This window comes from Notolepis coatsorum, assembly GCF_963971535.1.
Source record: "Notolepis coatsorum genome assembly, chromosome: 6".
Classification (NCBI taxonomy): Eukaryota; Metazoa; Chordata; class Actinopteri; order Aulopiformes; family Paralepididae; genus Notolepis; species Notolepis coatsorum.
In genome coordinates this window covers 154,052,012-154,068,698 of record NC_140170.1, presented here as the reverse complement: position 1 = coordinate 154,068,698, position 16,687 = coordinate 154,052,012, and the positions used below count along the sequence as shown (strand labels likewise).

At 40.2% G+C, this 16,687-nt stretch overlaps 1 protein-coding gene across 1 annotated transcript; it reads right to left on the bottom strand.

Moving 5' to 3' along the window:
- Nucleotides 1–938: 938 nt before the first annotated feature.
- eno1b (enolase 1b, (alpha)) lies at nt 939–15,941 on the bottom strand. Its single transcript, XM_084317758.1, has 12 exons — nt 15,836–15,941; nt 12,901–12,995; nt 12,515–12,610; nt 10,541–10,599; nt 10,009–10,078; nt 9,548–9,681; nt 9,208–9,430; nt 8,242–8,439; nt 4,575–4,776; nt 3,049–3,157; nt 1,656–1,714; nt 939–1,317 (listed from the first exon to the last, which is right to left on the bottom strand). Exons 2-12 carry the CDS (start codon nt 12,983–12,985, stop codon nt 1,248–1,250), a joined length of 1,305 nt encoding a protein of 434 aa, XP_084173884.1. The 5' UTR covers nt 12,986–12,995; nt 15,836–15,941; the 3' UTR covers nt 939–1,247.
- Between the last annotated feature and the right edge of the window lie 746 nt (nt 15,942–16,687).

Genomic DNA, 16,687 nt, shown 5'->3' with positions numbered 1-16,687 from the left:
ACGAATGCCTTTTTTTGTATCGGCATAATCATTTGTAATAACATATTTATAGACTTATAACGAGAATTTTCGAGTACTCATATAGAACACGCCGCAGAACAATCATACATTTCCGACCGCGTTATTATGCGAGGTGATGCAGCATCCACGACCACACGCATGGTCGGAGAGCGGCTGCCAGAAGGCGAAAGTGATTATTAGGCAATATTTTCTTTAGGAATATGCAGAAGGTAGTCAGGTTTGCATTTAGGCTGCTTTATTAGGCTACATCGAACTAGTTGTATTGCTTTAATACATACTATAATATTAGTTATTCTATATCTATGACAAAATGTAATCCATTTTACAAATATGTTTATACAATTAAAATTAAGGTGTTCAGTTCCTTCCTATAGCTATGGGTACTAGTGAACACGAGGACTTTTTTTTATTACACTCTGTCTTGCATAAGTAATTAGCCTCCAGAAGTTTATTGTTCACACCAAGGACCGTTGGGGAGCACAGTATGAAGAAATGGGCTAAACAAAATGTATTTGAATTTTTTTTAAAGCAAAAATGTGTACAAAACTAGGTTTTGAAGCCAACCTTTAAGACTCTACTTTTGTTTCATTTCATGGATTGCAGAAATACATCAAAGCTAACCAAAGAATAAAGCATGAAGGGTTCAAGTGCTTGCACCAAAAAAATAAGGAATTAGTCGGAAATCAAGACAGCCTTCAAATTAAGATTTTACTATACTTTTACCATCAGTCCACAAATGTCCTTTCAGCTGTCTAGTCACACAGACCAAGTCAAATGTCCTTAGTTACCCTTTTTTGTAAACTACCATCTAATGAGTATAACACCATGATACATATTTGCAACTTGCATGCATTAATTTACAGGATTAGTCATTGAATTATTAGGAACCTCCCCCACACCAAAAAAACACATCAAAGTTGACTTTGTCATGAAGCATATTAGTTTATTCACTTTGCCTCTATATCCAACATCTGTGATTACAGAATGTAAATAAGTGCTCAAGTTATAAATAGGCCTATAATTGACTCCACATTAAACAGAAGACATGATGCAATCAAACAGTCTGCATTAAAATAGCTACTGTATACTCCTTCCACAAACTCATTCATGAGATTATTTTGGGAGACTGTACTATGGTAACAATTAGTGCTCTGAATATGTTGCAGGGTATTCTGATTTAAGAAATGCATTAGGATGGATTTGCATCAATGCGTGGCATTGACCGCTCAGTTAATCAGTGGCTTCCTGAAGTTTTTCCCGGCGAAGCGAGCCTTGTCTCCAAGCTCCTCTTCGATTCTATACATGGAAGATAGATTAGACTCAAATTTACCATCATACAGAACAAAAAGAAGTTGGCATCTAATGAGTACAAGGTAACAGTAAAGTGCATTAACAATATACAGTGATTCAATGGAGGATAACAAAGCTACTGAATTAATGTGCTAATCTAATGTACATATAGTATTATGTACAGTGATACAGGTATAAATACACAATGCTAGAAGCCATACTGGCCAGTCGTATGACTAATAAGAGATATATATATATATACAGGTATGTGAACAGGAATATATTCAGATATAATCAAACAGACTTAGATAAATATATTATTATATAGGTAGTCTGTAATTTACCTGAGAATCTGATTGTACTTGGCCAAACGCTCAGAGCGACAGGGGGCACCGGTCTTGATCTGTAGGAGTTAAGAGGTACATTTTACTGCATGTCGACAGTGGTTCCGATACATCTTTGTAAATATTGCAACCCTATAATGTTTAATGCAATTATAAAATCCATACAAAGCTAGTTATAAAACATGGATTTTTCTAAATGTGATCCATCATTATATATTTTTTTTATTATTTTAAATCAGGCAGAGAGACGTAAATTGCATTGGAATCAGTTTCTTATAAAGCCATAATTAGACTGTGCAAATGATATTACTTCATGGACTGATCCGACTTTTTCAGTCCCGATACCTGTATCGGCCAATACCGATTCTCTCCAAAAAAGTTAATATAATTTAATCAACGTTTTTTTTTTTTTATATATTAAAATATATTTTGTTTTTAAGAATTGTAAAGGATCACAAGTGTGTTTTTGATTTGTTGTAAACAAAGACAGAAAATAAACTTCATTCATTCAATTAATAAACTCACTGTCACTGTGTGGAAGAGACTGGGATCATTCTTTTGTGCAAGGCAACATCAGGCTTCACTTAAAACATTACTTACCTAACTTAGTGAAACTAAATGTAACAAATTAACACATCTTATTTAATTTATTATAATTTTATTTTAAAAATCAGATTTTTTTTTTACAGATACCCGATCCAGCTATTTTACTGATATCGGCGGCCGATACTGATATCGGAGCATCCCTAGAATGGACCACTGGACCCTGTTGTACACGATCCAGTGATTGACTTACACTTGAGTGTCTCTAGAGTTTGTACTGAACTTGGTAGATCTACTTTTGTACTAAACTTGGTAGATCTACTTTTGATTCATCTGTCCCTACATCATGGAATACCCTGCAGGTAACTGAAACTAGACACTGATCATCAAGGATCTAAACCAACCCATAGAACCAGGTCACCACAATATGCAATTGTTTTAATATATTTATTATAAAAAAAATGTATGTGCTCAATTGTTATGTTTCTTTATATATTAACGCATTATGACACTTGTGAATGTAACAACTCAATGACAGTTTAACTACTCAGCGTATTTAAAGAGTATAAATAAAGATTGAATGAATTTAATCAAGGATATGTGAATGCCACAACATTATGTTTTATGTAATTAATTATAATATATTTATAAAGTTTGTAGTACTGCCTTTAGGCTATTATAAGTATGTGTAATTTGTGAAGAGCTAATAAAGGTTCACTTTCCCCACATGAATAGATAACCATCGATTCTTGAAACAAATATTAATGATCTGCCTATAGTAACGTGATATCCACCAGCATGCATCCCTCCCATTTAGAAAATAAATGCACTGGAACATAACTGAACTCACCTGTCCGGTGCACAAGCCAACCACCAGGTCAGCAATGAAGGTATCCTCTGTCTCTCCGGACCGATGGCTCACCATCACCCCCCAGCCGTTAGATTGGGCCATCTTACACCTACAGTAATGATTAGATAAAATTAACAAAGAATCTTCTCAAATACAGGATTATTGTATAGTATAAACAATATTAAAATGAGCTATTTGGCTTTAAGAAAATACAATTAATGATAGGCACCTATGTCGCCTCTGTTCACTACCATACATTAGCCAACATTTAAGCACACTGCCGTTTAGTGGACAGCCCAAACTAGCATCGGTTTAGTGGACAGCGCAAACTAGCATCGGTTTAGTGGACAGCACAAACTAGCATCATCAGTAGGGATGGCCGATATTAGGCATTAAAATGTAATATCGAAAAATCGGTATTCAAACTTTTTTATTTAATTTTACATTTACATTTTTTTTTTATTCTTATTTAATTTATTGTCAAAAGTATGCATAATGTTGCGTTAATTCCACGACAAGAGATATGTAATGTTAATTACCTGAAATTATTACGTTTTGCGGGGTGGGACCCAGCATGTATCGGTTGATACCGGTATCGGAAATTAAGAGTTGGACAGTATCGGTATATCGGATATCGGTAAAAAAGCCAATATCGAACATCCCTAATCATCAGTTTAGTGGACAGCACAAACTAGCATCATCAGTTTAGTAGACAGCACAAACTAGCATCGTTTTAGTGGACAGCACAAACTAGCATCATCAGTTTAGTGGACAACATGAACTAGCATCGGTTTAGTGGACAGCACAAGGCTAGCATCATTGGTTTAGTGGACAGCACAAGCTAGTAGGGGTGTAACGGTACACAAAAACCACGGTTCGGTACAGTTGGGGAAAGTTTGGCTTTCCATGTTCCACTGAGGGTTGATGTAGTGTGCAGTAACTAATTGCACTTGTAGGGCTGTCAACAAATATTGTGTATTGAAATTAATAATCGCCTTGTAAAGAAAAAAAAATAATTAATATATTAGATTGTGGAAAAAACAGCCCCCGGTGGGCGGTCATTAGTGGTTAACATACCGTTGTATTCGTTCGGTACACAGCCGTACGGTACACACTGAAACGGTTCGGATACGTCTACCTTTACACCCCTACAAGCTAGCATAATATTCATTTAGTGGACAGCACAAGCTAGCATCATCTCCGTTTAGTGAACAGCACAAGCTAGCATCCTCTCAGTTTAGTGGACAGCACAAGCTAGCATCATCTCCATTTAGTAGCGCGCACAAGCTAGCATCCGTTTAGTGGACAGAACACAGAGGATGAGGACAACACACACTGAGGATAGCACACACTTGAGGACAAGGATAGCACACTCTGATGAGGATAGCACAGGATGAGGATAGCACAGGATGAGGACAGCACACTGCCACTGGACATAAAGTGGCGACATTGACATCCATCTTCTTGTCACACAATGGCAAGACGATTACAGAGCTTCCTGTATTCTTTTAACATGCAAGACTTACGCCTGCATGGACTCGGTGACAGTGCCAATCTGATTGACCTTCAGCAGGAGACAGTTGCAGGCCTTGTCCTCTACAGCCTTACTGATGCGCTTGGGATTGGTCACGGTGAGATCATCCCCCACAACCTGGATATCTGTGCTTCCAGTGAAGTTTGACCAGGCCTTCCAGTCATCCTGATCAAAGGGGTCCTCGATGGACACAACTGTGGAAGAGAAATTGCGCTTTGGATGAGTTAATCTTCGGATGACGACAATGATAATAATAACTAAGAAATGTGTATTCTACATCTGTGGGCCTACGATTCCTGGGTCCATCAAATGCATAGTAGCAGGTAACTCTCAGTGAGGGCAATTTAACCTTTTCGCCTCTAAAAAAAAAGAAAAAAAAGAACATGGGAAATGTGCTTACGGTCTTCTCCAGAGTCAGACAAAAAGATGGATACCAATTTCCTCACATTCAGTAGAAAGCTATCCGGCTGCAAACTAGCTTAGCACAAATTAATGGAAGTGGATATGGACCAGTTAGCCTAGCCATTTGTCAAAAACACCTCCCGGAGTTTTAAGCTAGGCTAGTGGTCCGTATCCTCTCCCATTAATTTGTGCCAAGCTAGGTTGGAGCTGGATAGCTTTCTAATGAACACACAAGAGGAAATTGGTATCCATCTTCTTGTCAGACTCTGAAGACGGTAAGGGCATTTCCCACAATGTTGGAGTGTTCCTTAACACCTTATAACAAAGATGCCTAACGAGGACAGAGATGCCTACTGAGGACAGAGATGGAGTGATCACACCACCCGTCACACATTCACGTCAACAATGGAAACAAACTACATTTGAAAGGCCACCTAGATTGTTCTCTAGAAAAGGTATGGTAAAATAAATAAAGTGACGATGCCCCTAGTGGACGACTATTAATTTCCTCTGGAGGCAGCATCAATTCCAATCACCTCCAACAAAGCTTTTAACTAATCATCTCAGTCCTCCCATCTTTTTATTGGTGGTGGAAAACGCTGCCACTGATGCCACATGCTACAAGAGAGTCGACCATAAATGGGTTGGTATCCGATTATCATCACAAGCGGCTGTAAAGGCGGCCCTGAAAGACTGGTTTGGATGCTCGTCGGGGAAAACAGCAGAGAGATACAGGAGCTGTGGAATGCATTGTCTCTCCTATAATGGCAGCAATTAAGCACAGACAGATCTCCCCTCCTGCGAGCTTCCTCTGGCACATTATGAATAGACTAACGATTGAGTCAAATATTTCAGTAACCCAACGCAGGGTGCATGAAATACAGGCAGCCGTGGTCACATCTTTTCCCAGATTTAAATAGTTTTAGGATTGTGGCATTTGCTGGAGGGGTATTATTCTGTGACAAATTATTTCATATATACTTCTGCCAAAAATCATATCTACAGTATTTTATTTAGATACTTCAAAGTCTGCTCTGTGTTAGACAAGTAACATTTAAAAAGACAATGGAAACTCTATTGTACCCGCCTACTGCCTTACACTGTAATCATAACTACCTACTTCAAACTATAGTCTAGCCATATAACTTATGGTATGTACCTGCATATAATCCTTTTAAACATACCTGTATATACTATATCTATCCCTTACCAAATCTTAGTTATACCACTGTACATGCATCAGATATAATTACTCATTTATTTATATACTCGTTACATTTGCACTTGGTTAGATGCCAACTTCTTTCGTTGTATAATGATACTAGGGCTGTGTTGTGAAGGGCCAGATTAAACTGAATATATATATGTATCGTTTGATATACTTTGTATATTATTTATATATATACACGGAATATCCCTTTACCTGCGTACAGACCAGAGTAATATTCGCTCTCCTATTGGACAGCGCCCCCAGGCGCCAACGCGCAAGCCCCCAACGGCAAGTTCAAAGACAACTCCAGGCATGTCAGAACATGCCCAGAGTCTGCGTAGTAATACGAGACAAGGACTGAGGTTGGGACTAGATATTCACTTAAGTATAAATACGGCGCAGGTGTAAACAGCAGCACTTAATTCAGTTCAGTACCTTACCACCTTCACCACGAGTCAACGGGCAGTGAAGTGAGCAACCTTGCATCTAAATAGAGCATTGAGAACCGCGTGCGAATAGAATGTTAAAGTGTCATAGAGTTTAATGCAGTAACGTTGAGTTCGACTTAATCTAATGTGAAGTAATAGTCGATCATTTATTGTATATCGTGCGGCCACAGTTCTTCCGTGTGTAGCATTACCAATCGGTTCGTCGTGTCTTTAGCTAGTGCACTTATCCAGGCGGTGTGGCCTAAATACGTCGCCCACACCCGAGGAGTCCTAGGCGAGAACCGTTGGACATGTACACAGGAGAATTGGCACCGGCGATTGCAGAACCATTCCTGGTTGGATTATATTGCTTTGGGACCGTGACTACCGGAGAAGAGCACCGTTGATTCCACTATCGTTTGGGATTTAACCTCGTGAGGATTACCACTCGGGCCTGCCTCGTGGAAGGGGCTGGCTAGCTGTCGTCAATGCTGTCGAGCATCTTGGATTACAACTATTGCTTTTGTCTGCGGATCAAGGGAGTACAAGCACCGACTCCTGTACCTGGAGCCTCTTTATTCCTCGTTGACTCAGATGGAGTACCCGAACATTCCTCTACCCATTGTCTCCAGTTGGTACCGGTGTTGCCCTATATAATTGCTACTATACAACAGGTGGCGTCAGCTTAGACCCATCGTAGGATTCCTACTATTCTTAGCGACTTATGCTCTTGACTGACTTTACGTATATTCTTCGCCATACAAGCGCGACCCTAATTCTCAATCTGTAACCTAACGTTGCCTAATAATAATAAATTACCCTCCAATAGTATTTCTGTGTCAATGCCGTGTTCTTGTGAGTGTTCACCATCTATATTTGATGTACTGTTTGGCCAGTAATTAAAGTACATAACTAGCAGTGGTTTAATCTATCACAATCTTTAATACAGTCAGGGTTTTGTAACCCCTCAGTTACAGGCTGTCTTAAATACTTCGTTCAATGGGCATGGGATTAGATTATAAAAAAATTAAAAATGTGCTAAATCAACTCTGCCTCCCTTTGTTAACTACAACAAGCAATACCGTTTGTTATTTAAGATGAGGTCGGACTCGGCACCGACAGATTGTGTTCATTGTGCTGCTTTTATAAAGCCTCAAATGAAGGCTTACAATATTTCATGAGTGTTGTTTGTCTAAGATTTAAAAATGTTTAAACTTTACAGCACTGACAAAGTGCTGTACAAGTCCCACAACATAAATTTATTTGTATTATTTCTTTTTTTATCTCGAAGCTTCGAATTAAGATCGAATCTCAGGCCGAAGCTTCGAATTCCAAAAAGAAAATTCTAAGGTCAGCCCTAAATGATACTCTAATCTAAAGTTGCTCTTCGCTCACTAGTGTGCATGCATGTTGGCCCGTTCCAGAATCATGCTCAAAGGAATGGAGACAAATCAATATAGTTTAACTGCACCAGTCACAGCTAAACGAATATAGACATACGGACGGATTCTCAGCCTGTACCGTTACTAGATAATGCACCACACATGTAAACCCTTCACTAACCAGAATCAGTTAAAAGCGAACACGCAGGTAAAAAGAAATGAGTGAGAGGCAGTTACTTGGATAATCCTTGACAAAGCTCTTGTAGAGGTCGGCCAGCTCGTCGGGTGTGATGTAACGGGTTGGGTCATCGGGGGACTTGAAGTCCAGATCGTATTTTCCATCGCGGTAGAACTCTGAGGCCGCCACGTCCATGCCGATCACGATCTCCTCCGTGTATCCGGCCTTGGCGATGGCCTCCTTCAGCAGCTCCAGAGCTGAAGAAAGACATCCAGAAAGATTAATGAAGCATGAAACGAAGCACATGCACCAATAGTTTTATTTTGAGGAATACAAATACAGGCCTACTCTTCAAAAGGTTGCATGGTGTACATCTATTAAAAAAGGTGCACCATTATGAATAAACAAACTGTACACTGAGGAAAACAGAGTCTCTGGAACACGAGTTTGTTTGATGCTAGAAAGCTACCAGTTTAACCGTTTACAAAGCCAGGGCTCGCAATTCTAGACATTTTGGTTCAGTGATTCAAAATGATATGACGGATAGAACTAAAACAATTACACGTATGGTAAATGTTTTGTAAACCAAATACAGGCTCTGCAAATGTAACCAAATTCCTCCTTCCCCTGAAACTGATATTAGAGCAAGTGAGTCTTAAAAGAACACGCCAACATTTTGGGAAATTAGCTTGTCGTCTTCTCCAGAGAGAGACAAGAATATAGATACCAGTTTCCTCTCTGTGCATTCAGTAGAAAGCCATCTGGCTGCACATTAGCCTAGCTTAGCACAATGAAGGAAAGCGGACAGTGACGGGTAGCCTAGGTATTGTCCAACTAACACCTCTCCCGAAGGCTACCCGTCACTGTCCGATTCCATTCATTGTGCTAAGCTAGGCTAACGTGCAGCCAGATAGCCTTCTACTGAACGCAGAGGAAACTGGTATCCATCTTCTCGTCTCTCTGGCAAAGACAATTTCCCAAAATGTTGGCTTGTTCCTTTAAGTGACATTATTCCTCAGTCATACCCTCCTTGTTCTCCAGGATGTTGGGGGCGAAGCCGCCCTCGTCGCCCACGTTGGTGGCGTCCTGGCCGTATTTCTTCTTGATTACGTTCTTCAGGTTGTGGTAGACCTCGGCTCCGATGCGCATTGCGTCCTTGAAGGTTTTGGCGCCCACGGGCAGGATCATGAATTCCTGCATGGCCAGTTTGTTACCAGCATGGGATCCACCGTTGATCACATTGAAGGCCTGTGGTCACAATTTTTTTTTATAATTTTAATTATAATAAACAACCTTGAATATCGGGTAATACCGGGTGAATATCTTCATGCTACGATGGTTTAGTTTGTGGTCTAGATCCCTCACCGGCACAGGAAGGATGACCTCTTTGTTTCCTGCGAGGTCTGCAATATGGCGATACAGAGGGACTCCCTTCTCTGCAGCACCAGCTTTGCAAACAGCCAGTGACACCCCGAGAATAGCATTTGCTCCAAATTTGGCTGTAGTCATGAAGAAAGCAAATCTTATTTGTTAGTTTTCAACCTGCATGCAGTAGTCTGCATGTAATTAATTACTTCAGTGAAACACTTTCTTTTACCATTAGCACCCGATGATATCAATAGACAGTGTATTTCACTTTCACGTAATTCAAGAGACTATAAAACCCTAAATTACAAACCAGGAAATTGAATATGCCAATTCAATGGTTGCGTTATCTGCACAAAGCAAGCTACGTGAATCACAATACAGCTATGGAGCAGCTGGACGTACAGTAGCGCACAGGTTAAACCACAAGTCACAAGTGCGAGATTAACATCACAATTTACACTTGTTCTCTGTGCCGTCCATGTCGAGCATAATCTGGTCAATCTTCTCTTGTTCGGTCACCGACACGCCCTGATAACGATGGAAACGATTTAGTAAAACATAATTTTTTTTATTAAACAGATTGAATTCTGCACAAGGTAAACATCAAGAATTAAGATATTGCTTATTGGGAAATTCGGAGGGGGGGGGGGGTGCAGGTACGGGCGTGGTAATTTAGTAAACATAAATGTAGGCAATAAAACTATAGTAAAGATAAAAATAAGCAGTGTAAACAATATAACCCAACTCTGAATATGAGCAAGTAAGCAGTGTAATCAAATAGTTATATTATAAGTTACAATAAATATGAGTAAGTAAAGTATACACAAGGTACCCTAACTGGCATGATATACGCCATACGTTGTAGTTAGTGCAGTTTAGGTGGTACGAGTCACTTCTGTGGAGCCTGATGGCCGCTGGCACGAAGGACTGGCTGAGGCGGTTAGTGGTGTGTCAGGAGGAGGTAGGAGTTGTTTTCTAAAATGTTCTCACCTTGGCAACAAGCGCAGGTGCGATCGTTGAGTTGATGTGCCCCACGGCCTTTGAGACCCCTGTGTCGGGGAGATCAGGGAGCAAGTGTCAATTCAACCTAAACGTACAGGAAACGGCTCACATACGGTCGACATGTTCAGTGAAGCCATAGATTTGATGAATCGTGCAAACCTCTGACGCAACGGTTATGTTGATAAGTGTGATTGAAGAGGAAACGTGCAAAGCGTCAAGGTAGTTATTGAACAGAACAGACTAAACGATTTCACCAAATCATCATTATTTCTGCTTCACCTTTACACGGCATACAAGTGTCAGAGCATTTCATTAACACGTTAATGCATTCATATCTCACTGTAAATCAATATTCAGGCTCCACTGCTCCAGGCATAGCTTGTACATTGGAACATCCAACATGCGATACTGGTTTTCAAGCACATGGCACTTGTCAAAAGGTCATTCACAGGTTAAGTGTTGCAGGTTAAGTGTTGTGATTTCTTTAAAAAGGGAACCCCACACAGATTAACAGCATGTAATTTCCGTGGCTTAAGACAGTTCAATCAATTGTTGTGAACATGAGGTACTCTCTCCCCCAGAAGTAGGACTCAAACCTGTGACGTCATCAAGTATAAAGTCTGTGCTCCATTGAAGGGAACTGATTTTGTTGACCCACAGAAGCGTTTTTTTTTTTTTAATACTCAAATGAGCTTTATTCTATAGTTCTCAGTTCTGAAACTGAAAATGTACAGTCGCATACAGTATCCTCAGCACATTCCCCTGGTGTTCAGTGTCACCTTCACCGCCTCTTCCAATTCAATGTCTATGGAGCAGTTTCAGATTTTGTACTTGACTACATCACAAGTTCAACTTTTTGAAGAGTTGTTCATGTTCACTAATGTTTTGGACTGATGTTATGATCAATTAATCTTAATTGAGTTGCCTGGTTAAATAAGATGTTAGACCATAGTAATAACATGTATGAATGGTGAATTCAGGTGTAGTTCCCTTTTAACTAATTGTGCCATTTGGTCCTGGATAAATCTAAGTTCTTAATCAAGCAGGACAGATGACAAAAACTCACTAATTTACTCAGCCCCTTTCACATCTGGCAGAGAAGAAGAGATAGCAGGGGTAAAGATGGTGGGTAGGAAGAGGAGGGACAGCAGCTCAAAAAGAAATGAGGATGTTCCATGGAAGACACAATACAAACGAGGAAGCTAAAACAGAGGAATAATCCCAGGGTAAAACTAAGGAAGCTTAAACAGAGGAATGATCCCAGGGTAAAACTGAGGAAGCTAAAACAGAGGAATGATCCCAGGGTAAAACTGAGGAAGCTAAAACAGAGGAATGATCCCAGGGTAAAACTGAGGAAGCTAAAACAGAGGAATGATCCCAGGGTAAAACTGAGGAAGCTAAAACAGAGGAAGGATCCCAGGTTAAAACTAAGGAAGCTAAAACGGAGGAAGGATCCCAGGGTAAAACTAAGGAAGCTAAAACAGAGGAATGATCCCAGGGTAAAACTGAGGAAGCTAAAACAGAGGAATGATCCCAGGGTAAAACTGAGGAAGCTAAAACAGAGGAAGGATCCCAGGTTAAAACTAAGGAAGCTAAAACGGAGGAAGGATCCCAGGGTAAAACTAAGGAAGCTAAAACAGAGGAATGATCCCAGGGTAAAACGGTGCATCCAAGACATGACAGAAATCGAAGCAACCAAAGCAGTATGTTAGACCTCTCTAAAATAGAACATTTTATTATTTCTCAATTATTTTAATTAAGTGAAATGGTCCAACTTTATAGTGCTCAGTAAAAGTAATGGATTGGAACTCTATATTGGCAGATACTTAAAAATAGTGTGTCAGCAGTGAGTGTATTGGTGCAATCCCTAAATTAAACTTATTCACAACTATTTAGTGGCTTACCATCAAACTCACACCATACACTCTGGTCTACCAAACATAAGAAAAGAGTGGTACAAACCTTTCCCCAGGTAGCGTGCCTTATCATTATCCCTAAGCTCCAAGGCCTCGTAGATACCAGTGGATGCACCACTCGGCACGGCCGCTCTGAACAGGCCTGGGAAATGTAGACGAACAAGGGTGATAATAACATATCACAATATCACAGCGCTTATTAAACGAAGTCGGCTGAAATCATTAAGAATACATTTTCAGTTCTCGTGAAAATGTATTCATTAATATTTTCTTCTTTAATTTAAGAAATTAAATTTAAGTCCAGTAAACATGAAATATGAGCACAACGCTAAACGCAGTAGGAAGAATCAGGGAGTCCAATCACATTTCATTAAAAGCCAGAGATATACCAATAGATCACATTCCATTAAGCCAAATGAGTCATAAATGTACCTTTTTCGGTATAGAGGTCAACCTCTACAGTGGGGTTTCCGCGGGAATCAAAGATCTCCCGGGCGTGGATCTTCACAATGGACATGATGCTGGACCTTCAGAGGAGAGAAAGACATTAGAAGACCTCCCCTTTTGTCCCAAGGATCCACTGAACGCCACAAAGAATATGCTGTAGCCTGAGACACTTATTACAGGCCTACAAATCCACATGGTTATCAAAATGGTAGACAGTAGTGGTCGGTAAGATGGTGGTGGGCCTACCTCTTTGCAATCCTTCCTCCTTACAGCTAACAGTGTGTCCTGACCTAGTTGTAAGCTCAACTCTAACGCGTTAGCTTCCTAATTGGATTATGCACTGTCCAACTGATTAATCACATGACGGTCTGCATGCAGCAGCTACTACTACATCCGTCTGTCCAAGCCAGAGTCGAGTTGCCAGTCATAGCTAAGCCTATGTTATTGGAACACTGGCATGTGAATCAGAATGTGAAGCCCATTTTCATTCCATCATGCTTATGGCGTTATTTCTGCCTTTGCCATGGTAAGTCTGTTCTCACATGGTCCACCAGATCCCTCATTAAAATACAGTGAACAGGTTTGCACTTGCCAACATTACAATTGACCCATCTCAAAACTCTGCCTTCTTTATCCTCAATTGCAACTGTTGCTTTCCTCGCAACAGTTATGATTGGAGGACCCTGATGTACAGACGAAAGTATTTTTCTGGTCTGCATCCTTAGTTCAAGTTCAAGTTCAAGTTCCTTTTATTGCCACACGGCGAGGCCGGTGGAATTCAAGCACGGTGCAGGTGGTAGCTGCGACAATACACCACATCAAACATAAAAAGACACATGGAACAGTACAGTACAGAAAACACCACCTAGAACAAATACATGACAGAAACAGTACAGTACGAAAAACTAAAGATGTCAGTTCAATGTAACATAGACCAGAAGAACATAACAGCAGGGGGTAAATTGAGGAGGAGTTAGAGTTAAGCAGTTGTATGGCCTTGGGGAAGAAACTGTTATTAAACCTTACAGTGCGGCTACCTAGTGACCCGAACCTCCTACCAGAGGGGAGGTGTTGGAAGAGGTGATGAGCTGGGTGCAGGGGGTCACTAATGATTTTATTTGCGCGTGTGATGTTTGTGTATGGAGTCCAGGGTGGGGAGTTTGCAGTTGATGTTAGCAGTAGTTTGTATTGAGCCGTACCCATTCTGCAATCTGTTTCCCCCCCAGGTAAGCTAGCATGGAGTGATCTAGTGTCACCATCCGAGGCACAAAGAAAGAGACAAAATATAAGCAAATGACTTAAAATTATTTATACCAGTAAAAGTAAAGGAGACTTATGTGTTTAGGGTCTTGGAAAGGTTGACATTTTAAACTAAGTGGATCTTCTTTTTTTGTATGGATTTGTTGTATTTTGGGTGTAATGACGACATGTTTACACCTTTGATGATTTAAAAACAAGGGTAAACTTGGCTAGCGATTGTTAGTTTTACATCAAAATGTGAACATATTTTAAATATTGAAATTTATATTCAGTGCAATGTGAAGTTTCTACTGTGGATACATTTTCCCAGCTGATTCCCTCTTCCTATACTCTTATCGCTTTATGCCACAAATGTAACAGTACTGTTGTATATCATAATTAGATTTGATTTTTATATCTGAATACCTGCATGTTGTGCATGTCAGAAATGTCATGAATTGAAAATGGGAGACCCTGATGTAAACAAGACGAAAGTCTCTCTGGTCTGCATCCCCTTAACAATTGTGTGTATCGAGTTGTACTGTACCCATTCTGCAATCTGTTAAAGTTTTCAATCAATCAATTCAATCAGCCTTAGAATTGAGCCCACTAGAGAGAGTTGGCAAGAATGAATAGGAAGTTGGAACCCACCCGCTAAAAAGTCTTGGCATGGTCCTTTATGAGGAATTCAAGCGGCATAACACTAGCACCGACTATAACTAAAGAAATTAGTTATTAGAATCCAAGACCATCTGTAAAAAGTTTCCCACAGTTATGCAGAAGGACGTCTTGAAATGCAGTGCTTACTATTACCAGATAATGCTTGTAATTTCAGGAAGTAGGCTATCCCATTCAACATGGAGAGAAAAACACCACCATCAAAAACCACTTATCGATTTTAATGACCTGGATGAATATGCAGGCACAGCTTAAAGATAATTATTAGGCCCATTTATTACCTCATCATTCAGTCAAGGACATTATTTCTCTCCACCTGAAAATGATGTTTTAGGAAGCATGTCCTCTCAGAATAAAGAATCACATGCCCTCTCCTTTCAAGCAACAGCTTGAATTTCCTGTCGTCATACTAACTAGCTAGAGGGGAAGCTACTTTGAACTTGAACCGTTATGTCACAGCCTCACATGACATGTGTGGGTGTCAAGTCATTTCTCCTGTAGCAGTTACTGGTCAAATGCCTACTGCGTCACACAGCAATGACAGCATACATCACTATTGAATGGTTGAAATATACTAGATGGCATCATGCTAAAGTCACCAATCCGTGAACTGCCATCGCTAAATAGACGCCCCAAAATTTTTAATCTTAGCTAGTGTATGACTAATAATGTCAGCTCATAATATTGTCTAATAAAAATGCTTTATTATCTCAGCAGCAGAGCTAACGTTATAATGTACGTAGGGCTAACATTCATCTAAACTAAAACATCGCCCAGACGTGGATAGTTAACGGTCACCCTAGATGAGAATAGAGTCACGTTTCCGGCTTTTTCCAACTTGAGTCACGTCAAGGTAACGTTAGCTAGCTAGCTGCACACACCGCGGCTAGACAAACTAGCTAGTAGCAGCAGGCCAAGATGACCCATACAATATGAAATAGGCAAAGTAAAGTCAACACGTGTTACATCGAAGAATAACAGAAAAGGACATGTTTCTACTCACAGGCTAAAAGGGAGTGAAGGTGAGAAGAAGGACGGGTGCTGAACCGTGATTGACCACCGCTGACAACTTGACTGCGTGATGGAGGTGGGCGTGGTGACGGGTGAGGTGGGCGTGGTGACTGGTGACAAGGAGCCTTCTTTTGTAGTTTTCCCCCTCGGAGTCAATTAGATAGAAATGCCAGTACTGCCATCTATTGACCAGGAATGTGGCCCAGAGACAGCATGTGTTAAACCCAACTAAACATATAACTAAATGCCATGCTAATAACATCTGAGCTGCATTTATTTTCCAGAAAATATTTAGTTTTTCTATCATGCTGGTGTCTACAAAGGGAGATGATTTCTTCCTCAGATACTGTATCACAATGGCAAACCTTTTCAGTAAACAAGTAACACACATTAGATGTTAGCATGGCATTTTAGTCAAACGTGGTGATTTTGTCACAGGTTGTTACTGTGTTTTTATAGATTTCTTTTACCCAGGTTGTGTGAAGGCCTTACTGAAAACATTGACATTGGACTAATTGGGTAGGGGTCCAGGCTTTATTGTTTGTGTGGGATTGGCTACTATGTTTTTGTGCCTGCCCATCTCTCCTTCTGCTGTCTCTAAACATTCCAATATGAAGATGATGACATAATGGGCCTGAGTTTGGAGATAAAACCAGGAAGGAAATATGGAATGTCTAGTCGATTAGCCCTTCATGAAACATGTAACTGTTTTACCTGATGCTATTGCTGATGTGATTATGCTCCTTGCCACTGCACAAATTACCTTCTGTATTTATATTCGAATTGTATGGTTTTTGTTTAATGCCCTGTTTTATGTTGAAACTTGTTGTGTGCCGTGTTGGTC